Source organism: Nipponia nippon, unplaced genomic scaffold (assembly GCF_047370975.1).
Source record: "Nipponia nippon isolate SJK-2023a ecotype South Korea unplaced genomic scaffold, ASM4737097v1 scaffold_3, whole genome shotgun sequence".
Taxonomy (NCBI): Eukaryota; Metazoa; Chordata; class Aves; order Pelecaniformes; family Threskiornithidae; genus Nipponia; species Nipponia nippon.
This window is the reverse complement of record NW_028262347.1, coordinates 32624995-32640483: the sequence shown is the minus strand read 5'-3', so window position 1 is coordinate 32640483 and position 15489 is coordinate 32624995. Positions and strand designations below refer to the sequence as shown.

General features: G+C 37.7%; 1 protein-coding gene across 1 annotated transcript in view; it reads right to left on the bottom strand.

The window, feature by feature from the left end:
• Nucleotides 1–15489, bottom strand: part of CNTN1 (contactin 1) — a 270079-nt gene that overhangs the window by 36605 nt on the left and 217985 nt on the right. Inside the window, exons 15-18 of the mRNA XM_087766507.1 lie at nt 14057–14177; nt 9436–9594; nt 5853–6002; nt 2257–2327 (exon numbers count right to left, since the gene is read on the bottom strand). Of these exons, the coding sequence (XP_087622633.1) occupies nt 2257–2327; nt 5853–6002; nt 9436–9594; nt 14057–14177 (501 nt within the window). The remainder of the gene's footprint in view (nt 1–2256; nt 2328–5852; nt 6003–9435; nt 9595–14056; nt 14178–15489) is intronic.

The following is a 15489-nucleotide window of genomic DNA, read 5'->3' as shown; positions in this document are numbered from 1 at the left end:
ATTCAAAAACACTTGCTAGACATTGTATGGAAGATCCTTGGGAAGTAAATATTTGAAGCCATGCTTAATTTGTCTGACTAAATGAGCTACTCATTACAGAACAGATGTAAAAAGCATGACATCAGGTAAGAGAAATAATTGGAATATAAATCTACTTTGGTGTATAGGAAAGACTGAAATGATCTTGTACTTCAGATCTTGCATTAGTCACTATTCTCCTGGTTATAATTTTCTTTTTTTAGTTTGGTCACAGCCAAGTTTTCACTATATTGAAAATGCCATGAGTATGGGTCTTTATATGCAACACAAGAAGTAGCTCTGTAGCTTGTTAAAGTTTTTATAAGACAGCACTTGTGAAAAAAATAATAAAATAATCTAGGTCTTGTGCAACTGTCCATTGCATGTGTTCTGATTTGACTTTTGCTCTTCAAAAATAAATAAAGATCAGAATCAAATCAATTAGGATACATCTACTTCCTAACCTATTAGTGGAAGTGAAAAATAACCTTTTCAATATATTTTAACACAAGGGTGAATCTTCCTTTTTCAGAAACTTAGAAATTTTTTCTTCAGGTAAATTCATTGTTAAAATATTTAGGAAGACTGAATAAATATTTTGAACTGAATTAAAAAAAAAACCAACAAAAAATAAACCCAAAACAAAATAGCAAAGCCCAAATCTGTTAGCTCAAACATATGTTTGACTATTTCTGTGTCACATCTGAGAACCTTTCCAAGGAGGTATGATCAACCTTATATTCAAAAGGAAGGAAATACGCATATGGATTAAAATTTGTACATTCATAAGGAAGACTCCTATACAACAATGACAAAGTTGCTGTTGGAATTATGTCATCTTTATACTGCTTCCCACAAGAAAAAGCACTCTTCGTAGAGGTAGATAAGCTGCTACATCTGAAACAAACTATTCCCCAAAAGACACAAATGGCGTAATGTGCCTTATGTGGCTCATAGCCTTATGAAGGTGAACGGAGAGGTCAGTAGCAAGATAAACTTGGTAATTTTTTCAAGCATAACATTTAATCATCTTTCTTTGCCAGAGGTAATGCTTCTGTAACTCTCTTTTTGTTGGATACTGATAGGCTCTGACATGAATCAGATGATAGGCTTTTTTTTTGCTTTATTTCTCCTCCCTAGCTTTCCCAAATACCCTTCAAAAGCCTTCAACTCTCTCTTCCATGCAACTTTTGCCAACACAACAACTTTGCTTATGAATTCTTACCCCCTCTTGTCCTGGGTTTTGCTTTCTTCCTATCTTCTTGTCTCTTTTCCCTTCTTCCCTGTTTTCAGAAGCATTCTTTTCCCCACAGTATAGGTAAATTTTAAAAACCATTGCTTCAATACCAGAATGAAGATAGCATTTATATATATAGCTATTTATACAAGACTTTTTAAAGACAAAATATCATGGACTGAATATCTACAGTACATGACAGAGATGAAATTTTCAAAAGACTTTGCTTACTGAAAAGCTTTCCTGGTAACCCTGTAATGTTTTTAACTTTTCATTACATTATTTTTATGATTAATATTTTATCTCTGCCCCTTTCCCTTTTCTTTATTTTGCTTAATACATAATCATTAAAGAAAAATTAATGGCTTCGAGGAAAAGAACAACATCATCAGTACACAGATATCAATGAATGGCTAAATTGTGGTATGAGGTAACATTGTTTTGTCTTACCAGTCACATTAGCATAAAATAAAACTATAAAATGTCAAAATACAAGAATTTCCCTAAAACTCCAGTTAATAATTATGACAGACTAGTTTATAGAATGGCAATGTATTTTCTTCTTTTTTTAATAAAGCCTTCAAATCTGTGCAGAGCACACTGAAGTCATAATTAAGACATCATACTTCTAGTTGTAGTAAGCAAATCTGCATGCTATTCAGATTGTAACTTAAAAAAAGCCTCAAAGAAAGATACAATATGCAGAATTTTCAAGCGCAGTTACATCAGTGCATTATCATAGTCATTATGTTTCAATCATTTTGAAACATAATCAGAGAATGTTTTAGATCATATTTAGAAATGTCCAATACATAAACATATAAAATATCATCTTCCTCATTCCTTTTTATGTATTTTTATGAGAAAAGTCTGAAAACCTACATACTGTGTACAAATCCTGCTTTCACAGGAGCCAGTGACAAACCATCCATGGGTTTCAGGAGGAGCAAGAGCAGACAGAAGGAAGTATAGGTTTCATGTCATCTAAGTGAAATACCTACCATCCATGTTATTGTCAGCTCTCGATTGCTTCCACCCCCTCCTCCGACATCAGAAGGAGCCACATTAGGAGCTAGAAAAATAGAAGAGACAAGAAAAATGACTACAAAGTATGAAGTCAGTAAAAATATCACTATTTATTTTTCTTTTTACCAGCAGGGCCAATGAGCACACGTGGCACACACAATTAAAATAATGATAGTCTGTAATAGCTGTGAGAGTCTGTGGTCTTGCCAAGACTAATGTATAGCTACTGCTGTGGGAAACATGCCAGTTCTAACCATAGCTAGCAATCAATCATTCTTCTTTTTGACCATATTCTCTACAAATATTTAATTGAATATTCAGAAACGTAACACTCCTCATAGGTCTTAAGAGAAGCACTGTGTATTGTTCTTGTGTTTCCTCAGACGCTGGTATGCCAAGGGCTCAAGGACCCAGGACTTGCACATGTATTGACCTTAACAGACTGATTAGTTCCATCTACTTCAGTGGATTTACTCACAATGTATAGTGTTAAACCCATGGATATATCTTTGAAGCATTTGCATTCTAATCCTGTTCTACATTAGTGGCACATGTCTTCAAGATTGGCATGTTCAGAATGGGTAGACATTCAGAAGCGAAGCTGGCATAGCACTTAGCAATTTACTAATTGCATTTTACACTGCTGTTCTGTCTAATGAAATAAAATGTGTTGATCTGGCATTAGTACAGCTGAGTGGTAAAGCAGGATACTCTCAAGGACTCCATTACAAATCATTCCTGTATTCTCATTTCTGTAAGACTCTTTGCACTAAGTGTGATGATTCTATTGCTATCCTCTATGGTGTTTGTGTATTTATTTGCTGGTATTCGATACTGAGGACACAAAAAGTACCACTGAAAACTTAGGAAATGATGTAAATATGCCCCAGGTGATCATGCATTAGCTACATGCCCTATCTTTGTGTTAAAAATTCTTATAAGATCAGGCATTTTCCCCACTAATCAATGAATGTCACAAGATAGTATGGGGATAGTTCCTGAGTGCTCTCCCACTATTTAAGACGTTTGCTGAGGCCTTCTCTGAGGGTCAGCTGAGGAGAAACACAAAGCAGATAAGAATTAATGTTTTCAGAAAGGATAAGAATACATAACAATAAGCTTGAAATTGAAATCAGCATTCAGTGCATCGTTTGTGTTATTTATTTCTGGCCTTCCAGAAAGCAGATTAGTGGAGAACGAGACTAAACATACATATGATGACAATTCAAGAGGAAGCTTGAACTTATTATTCAACCTGGTTATTACTGAAATACACAGTACTCGCACTATCTATTACAAGCATATAACTTCAGTGCTAAGTTAGAAGCAGAGGTTTGCTAACATGCTTAAGTAGTCAAGGAAGATACACAGGCTGCCAGAGAAGAGAAAAATACTGTCTAATGTCTTACAAATCACCCTTTTCAACAGAATCTTCCTCATTCTCTCAACCATTAAACCCAGGTTTCTCTCTCCATTAAGACCAGGTTACCAATTCAGAGAGCTATACTTAGACAATTACTCTAATGCATCCAGAAGCTAAAATACATAAAAGCAGACTTTGATCCACTGAATTTCAAGAAATCACTGTGAAATCTGTTATGGATGAAGCAAGCAGATTTCATTAAAAGAAAAATCATAGCACACATTCTTAGCATGCTAATAAAAATGTTACTGAAATTACAGTTATCTACAAGAAGAGAGACTTCAAAATTGAAAAAGACACCGATAACATTTAACAGACATTATTTGTCATTCATATAGTACAACAAAGACACAGCACTGTTGGTTGCTGTTTAACACAGAACAAATGTTAAAAATAACTACAATGTGTGGATATGGGTTGTGGATATGGGTTGTTGTTTGTGCAATAAAACATTTACCTTCAGGTTTACATGAGCATGCAAACGCAGTATTGGTTCTGTAGTACCCTGGAAGTTGACGGTGCAACCCAAATCCTATTGTTGCTGCTTATAACAAATTCCAGCTCCTGGCAGAAAATGTACTTGGGCACAGAAGTTCATCTGCAAACTGCTACTGCTTTATACCCTATTTTGGCATGGCAAGCAGTGCCGTCTGATGCCCAGGAAGACTACATTAACATTTTGCTTTATTTCACCAAAACCGTCTCACAGTCTGCCAGAGATGACAATGGTGCTGTACATAGGGAATCAGATAACAGACTGAACAGACTACCTCTTGCAAACGCATTGCATCCTGCTGCAAAACTGGAGGATATGCCATTTTTTGGGAGGCTACAACAAATACCATGAATGTGGCACACTGCAAACTGCGGGACACTACCACTATTCCACCTGTGAGCATTATTTCCTCTCCCTTTCTGTCTCTTTTCTGACATTTCAAAAATGTCTGTTGTGCACAGATTTCATTTAGATTTATTTAGACACATTCTCATTTAGATTCCCGAGCCTTCAAATACAGCTCTTGAGTCATAAAACATATGAATCAATTTTATAGTCAGTAATTTCCTTTTACTTTAGTATAAAAGTTCTGTGGCTTTTCCTTCCCTGTCCAGATTAATTTAACCAATCTGTATTTCCTTTCTCCCTAAGCAACAAAATTTTTAATGGACCAAATGTGTGTCTTTTTTAGTAAATGTTTTGAAATTTGCAATGCAAATACATTTTATTTTGAAAATACTATCTAATCAAAGCAATGACCTAGCAGGTGTAATTGCAAAAATTAATTTTTATGCTTTGGTTTTACATTTTTAGTTTCAAATCTCAAGCTATGGGACAAAAATTGTTAATATACCTAGGTTGCACATGGGTGCTAATATGTGTTAAGGAGGATATACTGGTATACAGGCTTTGTTGGGTACAGTCTTTCTGCAGAGATACATTACCTCCTAGAGCACTGTCGTTATCTCCTTTGTACAGTCAAACCAGAATGTATTATCTTGAAGAATAATATCTAATTCCTCATTTTGGAGAATTCACTTTAAGAAGGACGTGCCTGAGCCTAAAGGATATCCTGAAATATGCTCTGAGATTTTAACACTGAGCAATTAGACTGATAAGGGCATATGTTGTGTCAGATAATGTCACATCTTTGACGTGGAATAAGAAGACACAAGACCAAACCTTCGATCACAGAAAAATGGCATTGCCCAGTATAACACATACCCTGTCATGTATTCTTTAGTTAGAATACAAACCAAACAGCAAATGGACATTTTCCTTGTTAAACACATGCATGTTTTTTCCGAAGTCTGGTCCCAAGCATGTGCATGCATTCATACACATACAACCTGACTGACAGATACAGTGGGGGATCTCTTGAAAGATACAGTATGATTCTGTTTCAGCAACGGAGGCAAATTTGCCGTTTTTATCACGATGTTTCTTTCCTGTCTGCTTTGATGTTATCATATCTGGACGGTCTGGTATTTGCTTACTGAAATCTATAGTAGTGGGTGGCTGAAAATATATTCTCTAGACTTGCATCTTATAAAGTGTTTTTTTCAAATGAAAAACAAAATTATGAAATTGGTTAATGAAAATGTGAAAATTCAGAAGCACATTAAAAAACTTGACATTTTTTGTTTACGTACGAGCGCCTTCAGTTCTAATTCTCTGTGATGGCATACTAGGTTCTCCTGTCCCCAAAGTGTTTGTTGCTATTATCCGGAACTCATATTCCATCCATGGAATTAAATCAATCACTGTAGCAGATTCCATATTTCCTTCAATATCTGATGGTTCTAAAAAAAAATAAGAAATTGCTTTAGAAAACAGCATTTTTACAATAAGGTCAGCCAATAATGAGGTTGATTTCGGCAAGACTACCACTATTCTGCAACCACACATAGCCAACTGAAGGAAACTTGATGTTGTACATTAGGAATACCGCATTTTCCAATGAGTGCTCACATCAGTGACTGGGAATTTGGAAACTATGACACTATCTTGGATAAACCCTTACAGACTTGTAAGTTTTAACTGGGTGTGAACTAGCACAAGAAGTACACATAGTTATGAGGTATCCTTACTAATTACATATTGTAGTTATAGAATTTCATGTTACCTACAGACAAATGCAATGAGAAATTTGGAATGCAAAAACAGGAAAATAAAAATTCATGATATAGACAAGGGCTAGATATATGCAAATGTAGGGTTCAATCAATTGATACTGAGTGATTTATAAAATGTGGTCATATTTTGGTGCACCTTATTAGTGAGCATGTTACAACTTGCTATCTAGTTCTGATCCAGCAAAGGCAAGTGTTCTTGTAATTCTTGTGAAAAGACTTATTATTATCATAAGGATGACCTTCTTTACCGTAAATGAAATATGTAACTCATGACTCTGTCTACAATTCACAGACAATAGCGGTTGTTTCTATAGCTGTCTGCAGTTATAGAAAGACAGAGGATTTTAATTCGTTGTGTGGGCCAAGAGTTGTTTGTCAAACTGAGTTGTGGGTTCACAGAATCATAGAATCTTTTAGGTTGGAAAAGACCTTTAAGATCATTAAGTCCAACTGTTAACCTAGCGCTGCCAAGTCCACCACTAAACCATCTCCCTAAGCACCACATCTACTCAGTTCAGAGGGAGATGAGAAATGAGATATTCTGCACTGGGAAGGCAGCTGATTTGGAATTAAAACATGAATGCAATAGCTGCAAAAAAACCAGACATGGCAGAGTAAGCACTGGATGGTGACAAAACTTTCCTCTACCTAATGATCATCAAATTTTTCATTCCAAAGTGAGGCCCTGAAGCAGAAAGAAAAACACTTTCCATTGTCTTTCCACCTGCCCACCACCCTCCCTCATCCTTACTCAAATTATTTTTCTGTCCAGTCAATAGAGCCATTGCAAACCTTCTATGGCATGCAAGCCATGATATAAATTTGGCATTCCTTTTCCTGGGCTACTTTCAATCTCTTCATTTAGTCTTACTGTGCCACAAATTCCCAGAATAATTATGAATACTCAACACAATGAGAACCTGATCCCCTTAACCGGAAAGAGCAACATAAATGTAAACAACTTATTACATAACCCATTCATACATATTTCCATACTGTGAAGTAGAATACACTCTTTCATAAAACACACTCGATATTATGCAACCTGAGATAAATGATTTGGTTTGGGAATAATGGTAGTAGCAATAACAAGAACAACATTTCCAAAGTGCAATGCCAAAGTATGTTTTTTGTTCCACACATTGAAAATTAGCAGCATTAAATGATAGCCTGAACACTGATGAGAGATCAATTTGGACTCTTCATCATGCTTCTTTCATATGAAAGTGAGCACCAAGCCAAACTGGGAGGAGCCCAGAAATTAATAAAAGCTTGCAGTGGTGCCAGTGATGGTTACTATGGAGATTTTACCTATTTTTTGAGGGAATAATCTATTAATCAAAATTACTCAGTGTGGTTCAAATGAAAAAGCAATGATTTTGAAAACACCGGAACAGTTCATTTCAACTTTTCAGAAATGAATAATTTATATCTTTCCTGCTAGCTTCTTAAAAAAGGAATTTAACAATCTAGATTCCTCCCTGTCCCACTCAAGATGTAAATCCTACTCAACATGCTACAGGAGAAGACTCAAGGTCTGACTGCATATCTCAACGACTATCTCATTAATTCTGTGAAGCAGAACTTCAGAGATGCAGAGAAGTGCATCCATTCATGCCTGTAACACTGCTAATAGGGAATCTTCCTCAGAAGTGAGAGAGATGGGTTCAAGTGTCTACTCTGAACCAGACAGTGAAGATCTGAATCCAGCACTTGTATCTCCTACACACATTTCTAGTTCCAGTAACACGCAGCACAAAAGGAAGCAGCATCAGAGCTGCCACCCTCTGTTTATAAATTCTTCTTATATCTTCCTATAATCTTGTTTCTTCCCAATTCCTTTTTTTTTTTTTAATTAAAAAGAAAAAAAATAAGAACAGGAAATAAAATAGAATTTATCCTGAAAAAAGTGGAGGCTGATCTAAAAGGATCCTTCCTCCTGAGTATGGTGTTACTGCAGCAAATCATCCGTTATTTAAACAGCTCTAATTTCTACACTAATTATTTTTTTAAAGTTCCAAGAAATCTATTCTACAGAAACTATTAAACAAGACACAAGAGATAGGAAGGGACTGGGGAACCTTCTAGTTTCATTTTCCAAGCTACTTTAACATGTCATATACTAGCGCTGGCTGTTGAAGTAATTATATACAATAGAGCTACATATACTACATATTCTAGAAGGGAAATATGATTTAAGGCAGTAGGCCTAGTATTTTTAACTTTTTACTCTAAAAATGTAAGAGATTTTCAGGTCAATATGTCAAAGGCTGTTTCTTAGACATCTATCTCTGTAGTTTCAAAGGACAACTTAAATGAAAGACAATAGCTGAAACTATTAATATTCTTAGTATTTAGGAATGCTGAGTACGCGATGCCCTAATCCTACGGAAAAGCACTTAAGTTATAATTTATTAGGGTGGCATAATGAATCATAGTGATAGAACAATTCTGTATAACTTGTAGCAATGCTATCCTTTATAAAGCATTCAAAGATACTAGTAGTTTAAAAATATTTTCATAATTTATGCATTTATGCTAAATCTTGCAAAGAAATATATATTAGCATGCCCTGTGTTCAGGTAGGTGCCTCCTCAGCTGCAATTATATGGCACAATGATGACATCCAGTGGTTAGAAGGATAATCTTAGCTATGTTTTCTCTAGGGGTGCCAGTTTTAACACAACTGGAACTTAGTCTCCTCCCAGGAAAACGCAGACAATTTTAACCAACTTTCTGCATAACAAATACAGAAATGAAGACACCCATTTGTCATCCAAATCAACCTGTAAATAAATTTTTATGATTCTAGTAGTTGATGTGGAATGTTTTAAGCAACAAGGAAAGAGGCAAAAACCAGGTAAAAACTCTGGCCTGTTCTTTTCTGTATTTCTTGATATTCAGTTCAGGCCCTCCAAGTGCTGGGAACAAATGTGTTGACAACACACTGACAGGATGGTACCTGCTCCCAAACCCTGCAGCAGACATTAATAGCATCCCTGGTTTCCTTTTATTGGCACTATTTTCTGATTAGCCAAGCTGTCTAACAATCAAACACTTTACAACTTATTGATCTTATTAATTCTGGCATTACTCTTACCTGTTTTGGCATCTTTCCACTCTTCAGATAGAAAGGTTTTTGACTGGATAGTGTATTTAGAAATAGGGCTATGATTGTCTGTTCCACGACTCCAGGTAAGTGCTACAGCAGTGTCTCTAATTTCTTCTACTCTTATACCTCCGGGAGGGCCTGGAGGACCTGAGAAAAACAATTGGTAATTCAATTCACAAATTAAATATTCTAAAAATGAATGTTTGCTAACTTTCCTACTTGTATTTATCAGACACAAGGCTTTCAAGTCCCGCTTTTTACTTAAGAACAGATTGAAAATGTATATATACATTTTAATACTCTGCAGAGTGATTCAGAGGATAAAAGCTCTTGCATCTAACAACTACCAAATGAAACTTCCATGACTCCTGCCTAAGTAGTAATATTAGGATTTTCTTAAGTAAAAAAATTATACTTTGAAACTGTTGCTACTCTTTTTTCAAACACAGTGAACTCAGAGTCAGAAAAAATACACAAAATCTTCCTTCCTAAATTCCACCTAATGATGACCTTATTGGTGGCCCATCTTTAATCTACACTTCTGCTTGTGCCATATTGGCCTTGACTGCGATTTATATGGAAAATCTTGTAACTTATATTGGAGAAAAATCATACCTTGAAAGACATTTCTATAGACCTCTTCACATTTCTCTTGGCCTTCATATTAACCAATGTGGTAAACCCGCCATCAGATTCAAACTTCCTAAAGACTAATATAACCTGAGTGAAAGCAGAACTAGGCAACATTTCTCTATAGTTCTACAAGAGCCTTTCCACAACAAGAATTTTAAAAATCCATGCCAAAATGTGGAATCCATCCACTACACCCACTGAGCTAAAAGCTCACATTTGTGAACTCCATAGGTGAAATGGAACAACCTCTGTGCACCAGAATAACCCCACAAAGACCACCAACAAGGAACAGAAGCACTAAGCTGTCAAAGGGAAAACATTTTTCACAAAACAGTCATTCTGTATCTGCCCTTTCAGTCTCGATCATCAAGAGGACCTATAAAATCATTTCTAAAGAGCCTTTTCTTTTTCTTCAAAAGGCAGATACTTGCAGAGATTAATTTCAAAATTCATAGCTCTAGTGAATATAAAAAGTCATGAACTAAATACAGATGTTGGCTTGATGGCACATTACTATGTTCCCAACACCCAGCTAAATTGTTACAGGTAGAAGTTGCTTGTCCTAAACTAGCTCAGAGTCTCATCTCTATGCTTTTCAAGTATTAAATACTATTTCTGCTCAAATCAACTACTTAAAATAGCTATGTTAAAATAACAGCAATTATTCTCAATTCATATTTGGCTTTAAGTTTGTTAGTTGCACTTGAGATCTGAAGAGATAGGCCTGTTCCCAAAACTTGCCTGTTTTTTCCAGGTATATCACTAAACCTAATAAATGGTATTTACATCTCTCACCAAACCTCATCAGGGTTCTTTCTGAACAATAATAACAGACAAAAACTGCTGGAGTGAATGCTTGCATTTTTCTAAATGCATTTTTTAAATTTAAAAAATTGTCTTCTAATTACTACTACTCCCACACCTCCACTTCGTGTGAGTAACTATTTTACTGTTGCTCTGCTGTGCCTTGGTCTCCAGAAGAGATGCTAAAATGTGCAGATGATTTTTTCATAGACTGGAAAGCTAAGAAGAGAGTGATGCAGGCACTCACATATGTGAGTACAGGAGTCTTCATCTGTAAAAGACACCACGATGTTCTGTAAGCTGTGCTAAAACCCCTCAAACTTACAGTAAATCTGTAACCCAAAGCTTAGTACCTACTTTCAAACTTGGCCTATAGATATTTTCAGATCATTCTTTTCATATTGACTGTTCCAGTTTTGTTACTATGCTTCTGTTTTATATGATACACAGTTATGTGATATATATTAACTATTGTGTAAAAACAGAGACAATGCATTAGAACTATCGAGAAGTATTTTCTGATTCCACATTCAGAGATAATAATATGCCAACATGATTCAGGTAATTATCCAACAATCTGATTGAACAAGTCCCAGAGCATATTTAAAAAACCCAGGAAATAACAGGATATATTTTTCTGCAGTATTTATAGAGAAGTCAGAATCAAAACAAAAAAAACTCAACAGAAAGAACGGAACGAGATTTCTACATCAGATCTAAACACACAGTGTGCCAAATGTATCTTCAGTTCTTGAGCTCTTTATTTTCTCCATAAATCTGAGCAAAAGGAACCAAATGAAATTAACTGAATTAAGCAAATATACTACCATATATTGTTGTTCCTCTGTGTCAATGAATTTATCCTTCTAACAAGCAAGCAATTCCATTCCCGATTCCAAAAGTATTCAAATTCAGACTGGTTCCTCAAAGAATATATATGCCATTGCTTAAAAAGAAATAAGCGTGACCACTCTACATAATCTATTGGGCTATGGCCTATGACTTTGACAATCAAATTCCTGATTGTTTCTTCTCCTAAGATCCAAGAATAGTTGCCATTTAGTATCCTTGGAAGAATGTATGTCAGTTGACTACTGTATTGCTCATAACCAACATCTATTAAAATTCAAATCTTGGCATTGAAAACTAATCTACTCATTACCTGTCCTCAGACCTCCCTTTCAAGGTAAGGACTAAATACATCATTGCATGTGGAAACAGCCTCTTACACTTCACAGAGGATGCACAAAGTAGAAGCTGTTGCTAAGAGCTGATTTTTAAGATGAAGGTGGTTAGTCAACACTCCGCACTGGTAACGTGCATATTTGCTAGCCCAGCTCTAAGGACTCAGGTAGGTAAGGCCCGAGAGACCCGTTCTCCTGCAAGACTGTTCACTTCAGAAGCCCTCAAGCTGGAAGGTATGGAAAGGTTCATCAGTCCCAAGATCTTTCCATCCAGGAGACAAGCTACCTACAGCATAAGTCTGAAGCCCATCCAGGAGGCAGGGACAGAGACAGAGCTGGCAGCAGGCATGTCTGTAACGTAGCTCTAGTCAGGGCTGAAGGTCCGGGGCTGAGCTTAATGGGGCTGCTGAGCCTATGGGCAGTTGCATGGGTGGGTGTCCTGGGTGAGGCTGGGCAGGGCCATTGAGGCCTGTTGGTGCACTCAGGGGCCTCACAGTCTTCAGGGTACTAATATCTCTTGCAATTCTTCTGAACACAACAGCAATTTTAATACTCTAAGATCACATAGGACAATCCATATGAAATGTTAAATTGTTTTGCGGACAAACAAAATATCTTCAGGTGCCTGCATGAACAGTGGCTATCCTTTACTGCTTCGTTGATGAGACGCTCTGAAACCTAGCTCTGTGTTTTCATACTTTGCTGTTGCCTCTTCCTACCAATGCAGTGAAACTATAATGCCACCTTTGTCATATTTCATCAGATATTTAACCTTGCCCCTGTAAGATGCTGAGTCTTCCACTAACAAAAATGGTAGTGAGAATTCCTCAGCACTAAGTAGAAATGTGTTCATAGTATTAAAACCTGAATGTTGAGCATAAAATGAATGCTAATTTCTTCCACAACATAACCTCAGAGCAATGATTCTAATTGTAATTACTGGGTTGGAAGGAGAATCGGAAGCTTGATAAGGCAACTCGTCTCTCTTTTTGTTTTTAAAAGGAACTACTTACATAATACTAAGGCACACGAACGGACCCTTCTCTTTTTCTTTGCAGATATATTCTGCAGTTTCACCACTTATCGTATTTGCTTTGACATTTCATCCAAAGCTGATGACATTTCACTGGCTGTTAATACCCAGTGAAAATTAAATACAGAAAGATTCAAGTCCACAAAATCCTCAGATGACAGAAATTCAGAATCAAGGCACAAGCTATACTTTAGCTGCTATACAGCTCTATAGTATAATTGGAACGTGGGGCAAAACATGACAGCAATGAGGCTCCAAGTGCAAGTTATGTCTGCTTTGAATTGTCAGCACGACAGGGCATTAGCACTTCAGAACGTGTTATACTCGGAGGCACAAAACAGAGTAAAATGCCCAACGGACATGAATTAACTCCCGTTATTGAAACCACGCATTGTAACAGATCTTGTAGGATAGGTACCGTATGAGCAAGCATAGTGTTTTGAGACAGCAGTAACACTTAATTGACACGAATCAGTTAACAGTGGAGTGACAACCTTAACTCCAAATGTCCTGGTTTCTGTAATTTGAAAATTAGGAATCCTTTTCATGTAGGTCTAGTACTATACACAATAATTTAACCCATAAAGCTTTATGAGAAAACAGAAGCGGCATCTTAAAACTGTTATACAGTGGATACATTGAAATGATACCTAAAATCTATTTTTAATAATGACACTGAATTAAACTATCTAAAAATTACTTCAACATAACAAAAATACCCATAATAAAAAAATCTTTATTGCTTTTCAGAAGAACACATGGTCAGTTAGACATACAAATGTCTGGAATAGAATCAGTACCCTGAGTACATTTTAAGGACTTTACATGCTCAGGCACTTCTCATTTTAATTTCTGTCCTTTCTTGATGATAAACAAAATACTCTAAACAACCAGAAACACTCTGCTTATCTAGGTGGAAACCAGCAACATTTCTGTTTTACCTGGAGAACCTTACCTCTTACCACAAGGTCAGCCGAAGCCGAGGAGTTGTCCACAATCGTCTGAGCGGTGCAAGTGTACCTCCCAGCGTGCCGCAGCTGAACGTTTTTAATGAGCAGCTCACCGTTGGATTTAATCTGTCCATCACAAAAACAGCACTTAGTGAAGCTGGTAAACATCCTTGTACAGCTATGTGATACCTGGCTACACATCCCTCCCAACTGATATACAGTTGGTTGCTGTTTCCAAAAAGCAAGTGCTTACTTTGAACATGGATCACCCTCAAAGATACAGCTGATTTATATGACAGCTGTTGAAAGTATTCTGTTTCCTGAGGAGCTGCTGCTCTTTACCAGACACGAAAAAAACAGACGTCTTAGTAAATGTTTTTTTACAAGTTGACATCTCCCTTTTAGTTTTTGAAGCCCATATCTGAACATTAAAATTAGTGAAGAATTTTTTCATAAACAGCAGTCAGGCAATTTTTCTGCACCATTACTTGCTTTTTTATGCACGTTTGTACGATAAGACGTCATGGAGTCCTACGAACAGAGCAGGATACTGTTTGGCTCTTCCTTTACAAGCCTAGAGGAGTACGTATGTTTTTATTGCAGAGAGGCTACAATCACAGCTTAAATAAAGATGCACTAAAGAGATACTAAAATGCAGTGACTGTGAAGAAACAATAATGTTCAACGAGTGGCACAGCTCCTTAGAGGAAAGGCCAGCCCTGTTCTGCGCAGTGGTGTTGGCGATGGACAGGACGATGGCAGTAACCATAACCCCCGTGGTGGGAGGCTGGGCTGCTGGGGCTCCGGGCCGGCTCTGAGACAGCACAGCCCAGGGCAGCCCCTTCCTTCGGCGACACGGGACGGGATGGGGCACACACAGACAGGGCTGCAGCGATGCCTCAGCCAGGGCCGCCCCTCCTGCGGGAGCTGCTGTTGAGCTGAAACGCTGCCTTTCCGGCCCCGCCAGAACTACAGCTCCCGTCATGGCACAGCCCAGCCTGGCCGTGGGCCCAGCTGGTCCTGACCTGCTGAGCGGCCAGCCAACTTCCCAGCCCGACCGCGACCCAGCCTCCTCGTGCTGGACCTGCCCAGCCACACCTGGGCTGTGCCCGGCCCTGGCTGCCACCACCAGACCTGCCCTGCTCCCCGACCTTGGGCCCTGCGGGACCTCGCTTGCTGGCAAGGCCCCTGCCCTGCTGGCCACGCTATCCCCACCTCAAGCTATCCCCCAGCTCTTGCTGCTCCCTGGCGAACGGCAGCAGGACCCCCAGGGAAGCAATTTACCATTCAACAAGGCTCATACACTCATCATCATCATCATCATCACAGACCCTAATCCTTCCTCAACACTCCTCACCAATGCTAGACTAGTGGGAAAATATATAGCTATGTTTTCAGATGGCTATAAGGGCCACTATCTGCTGCTACCTGTGGTTGT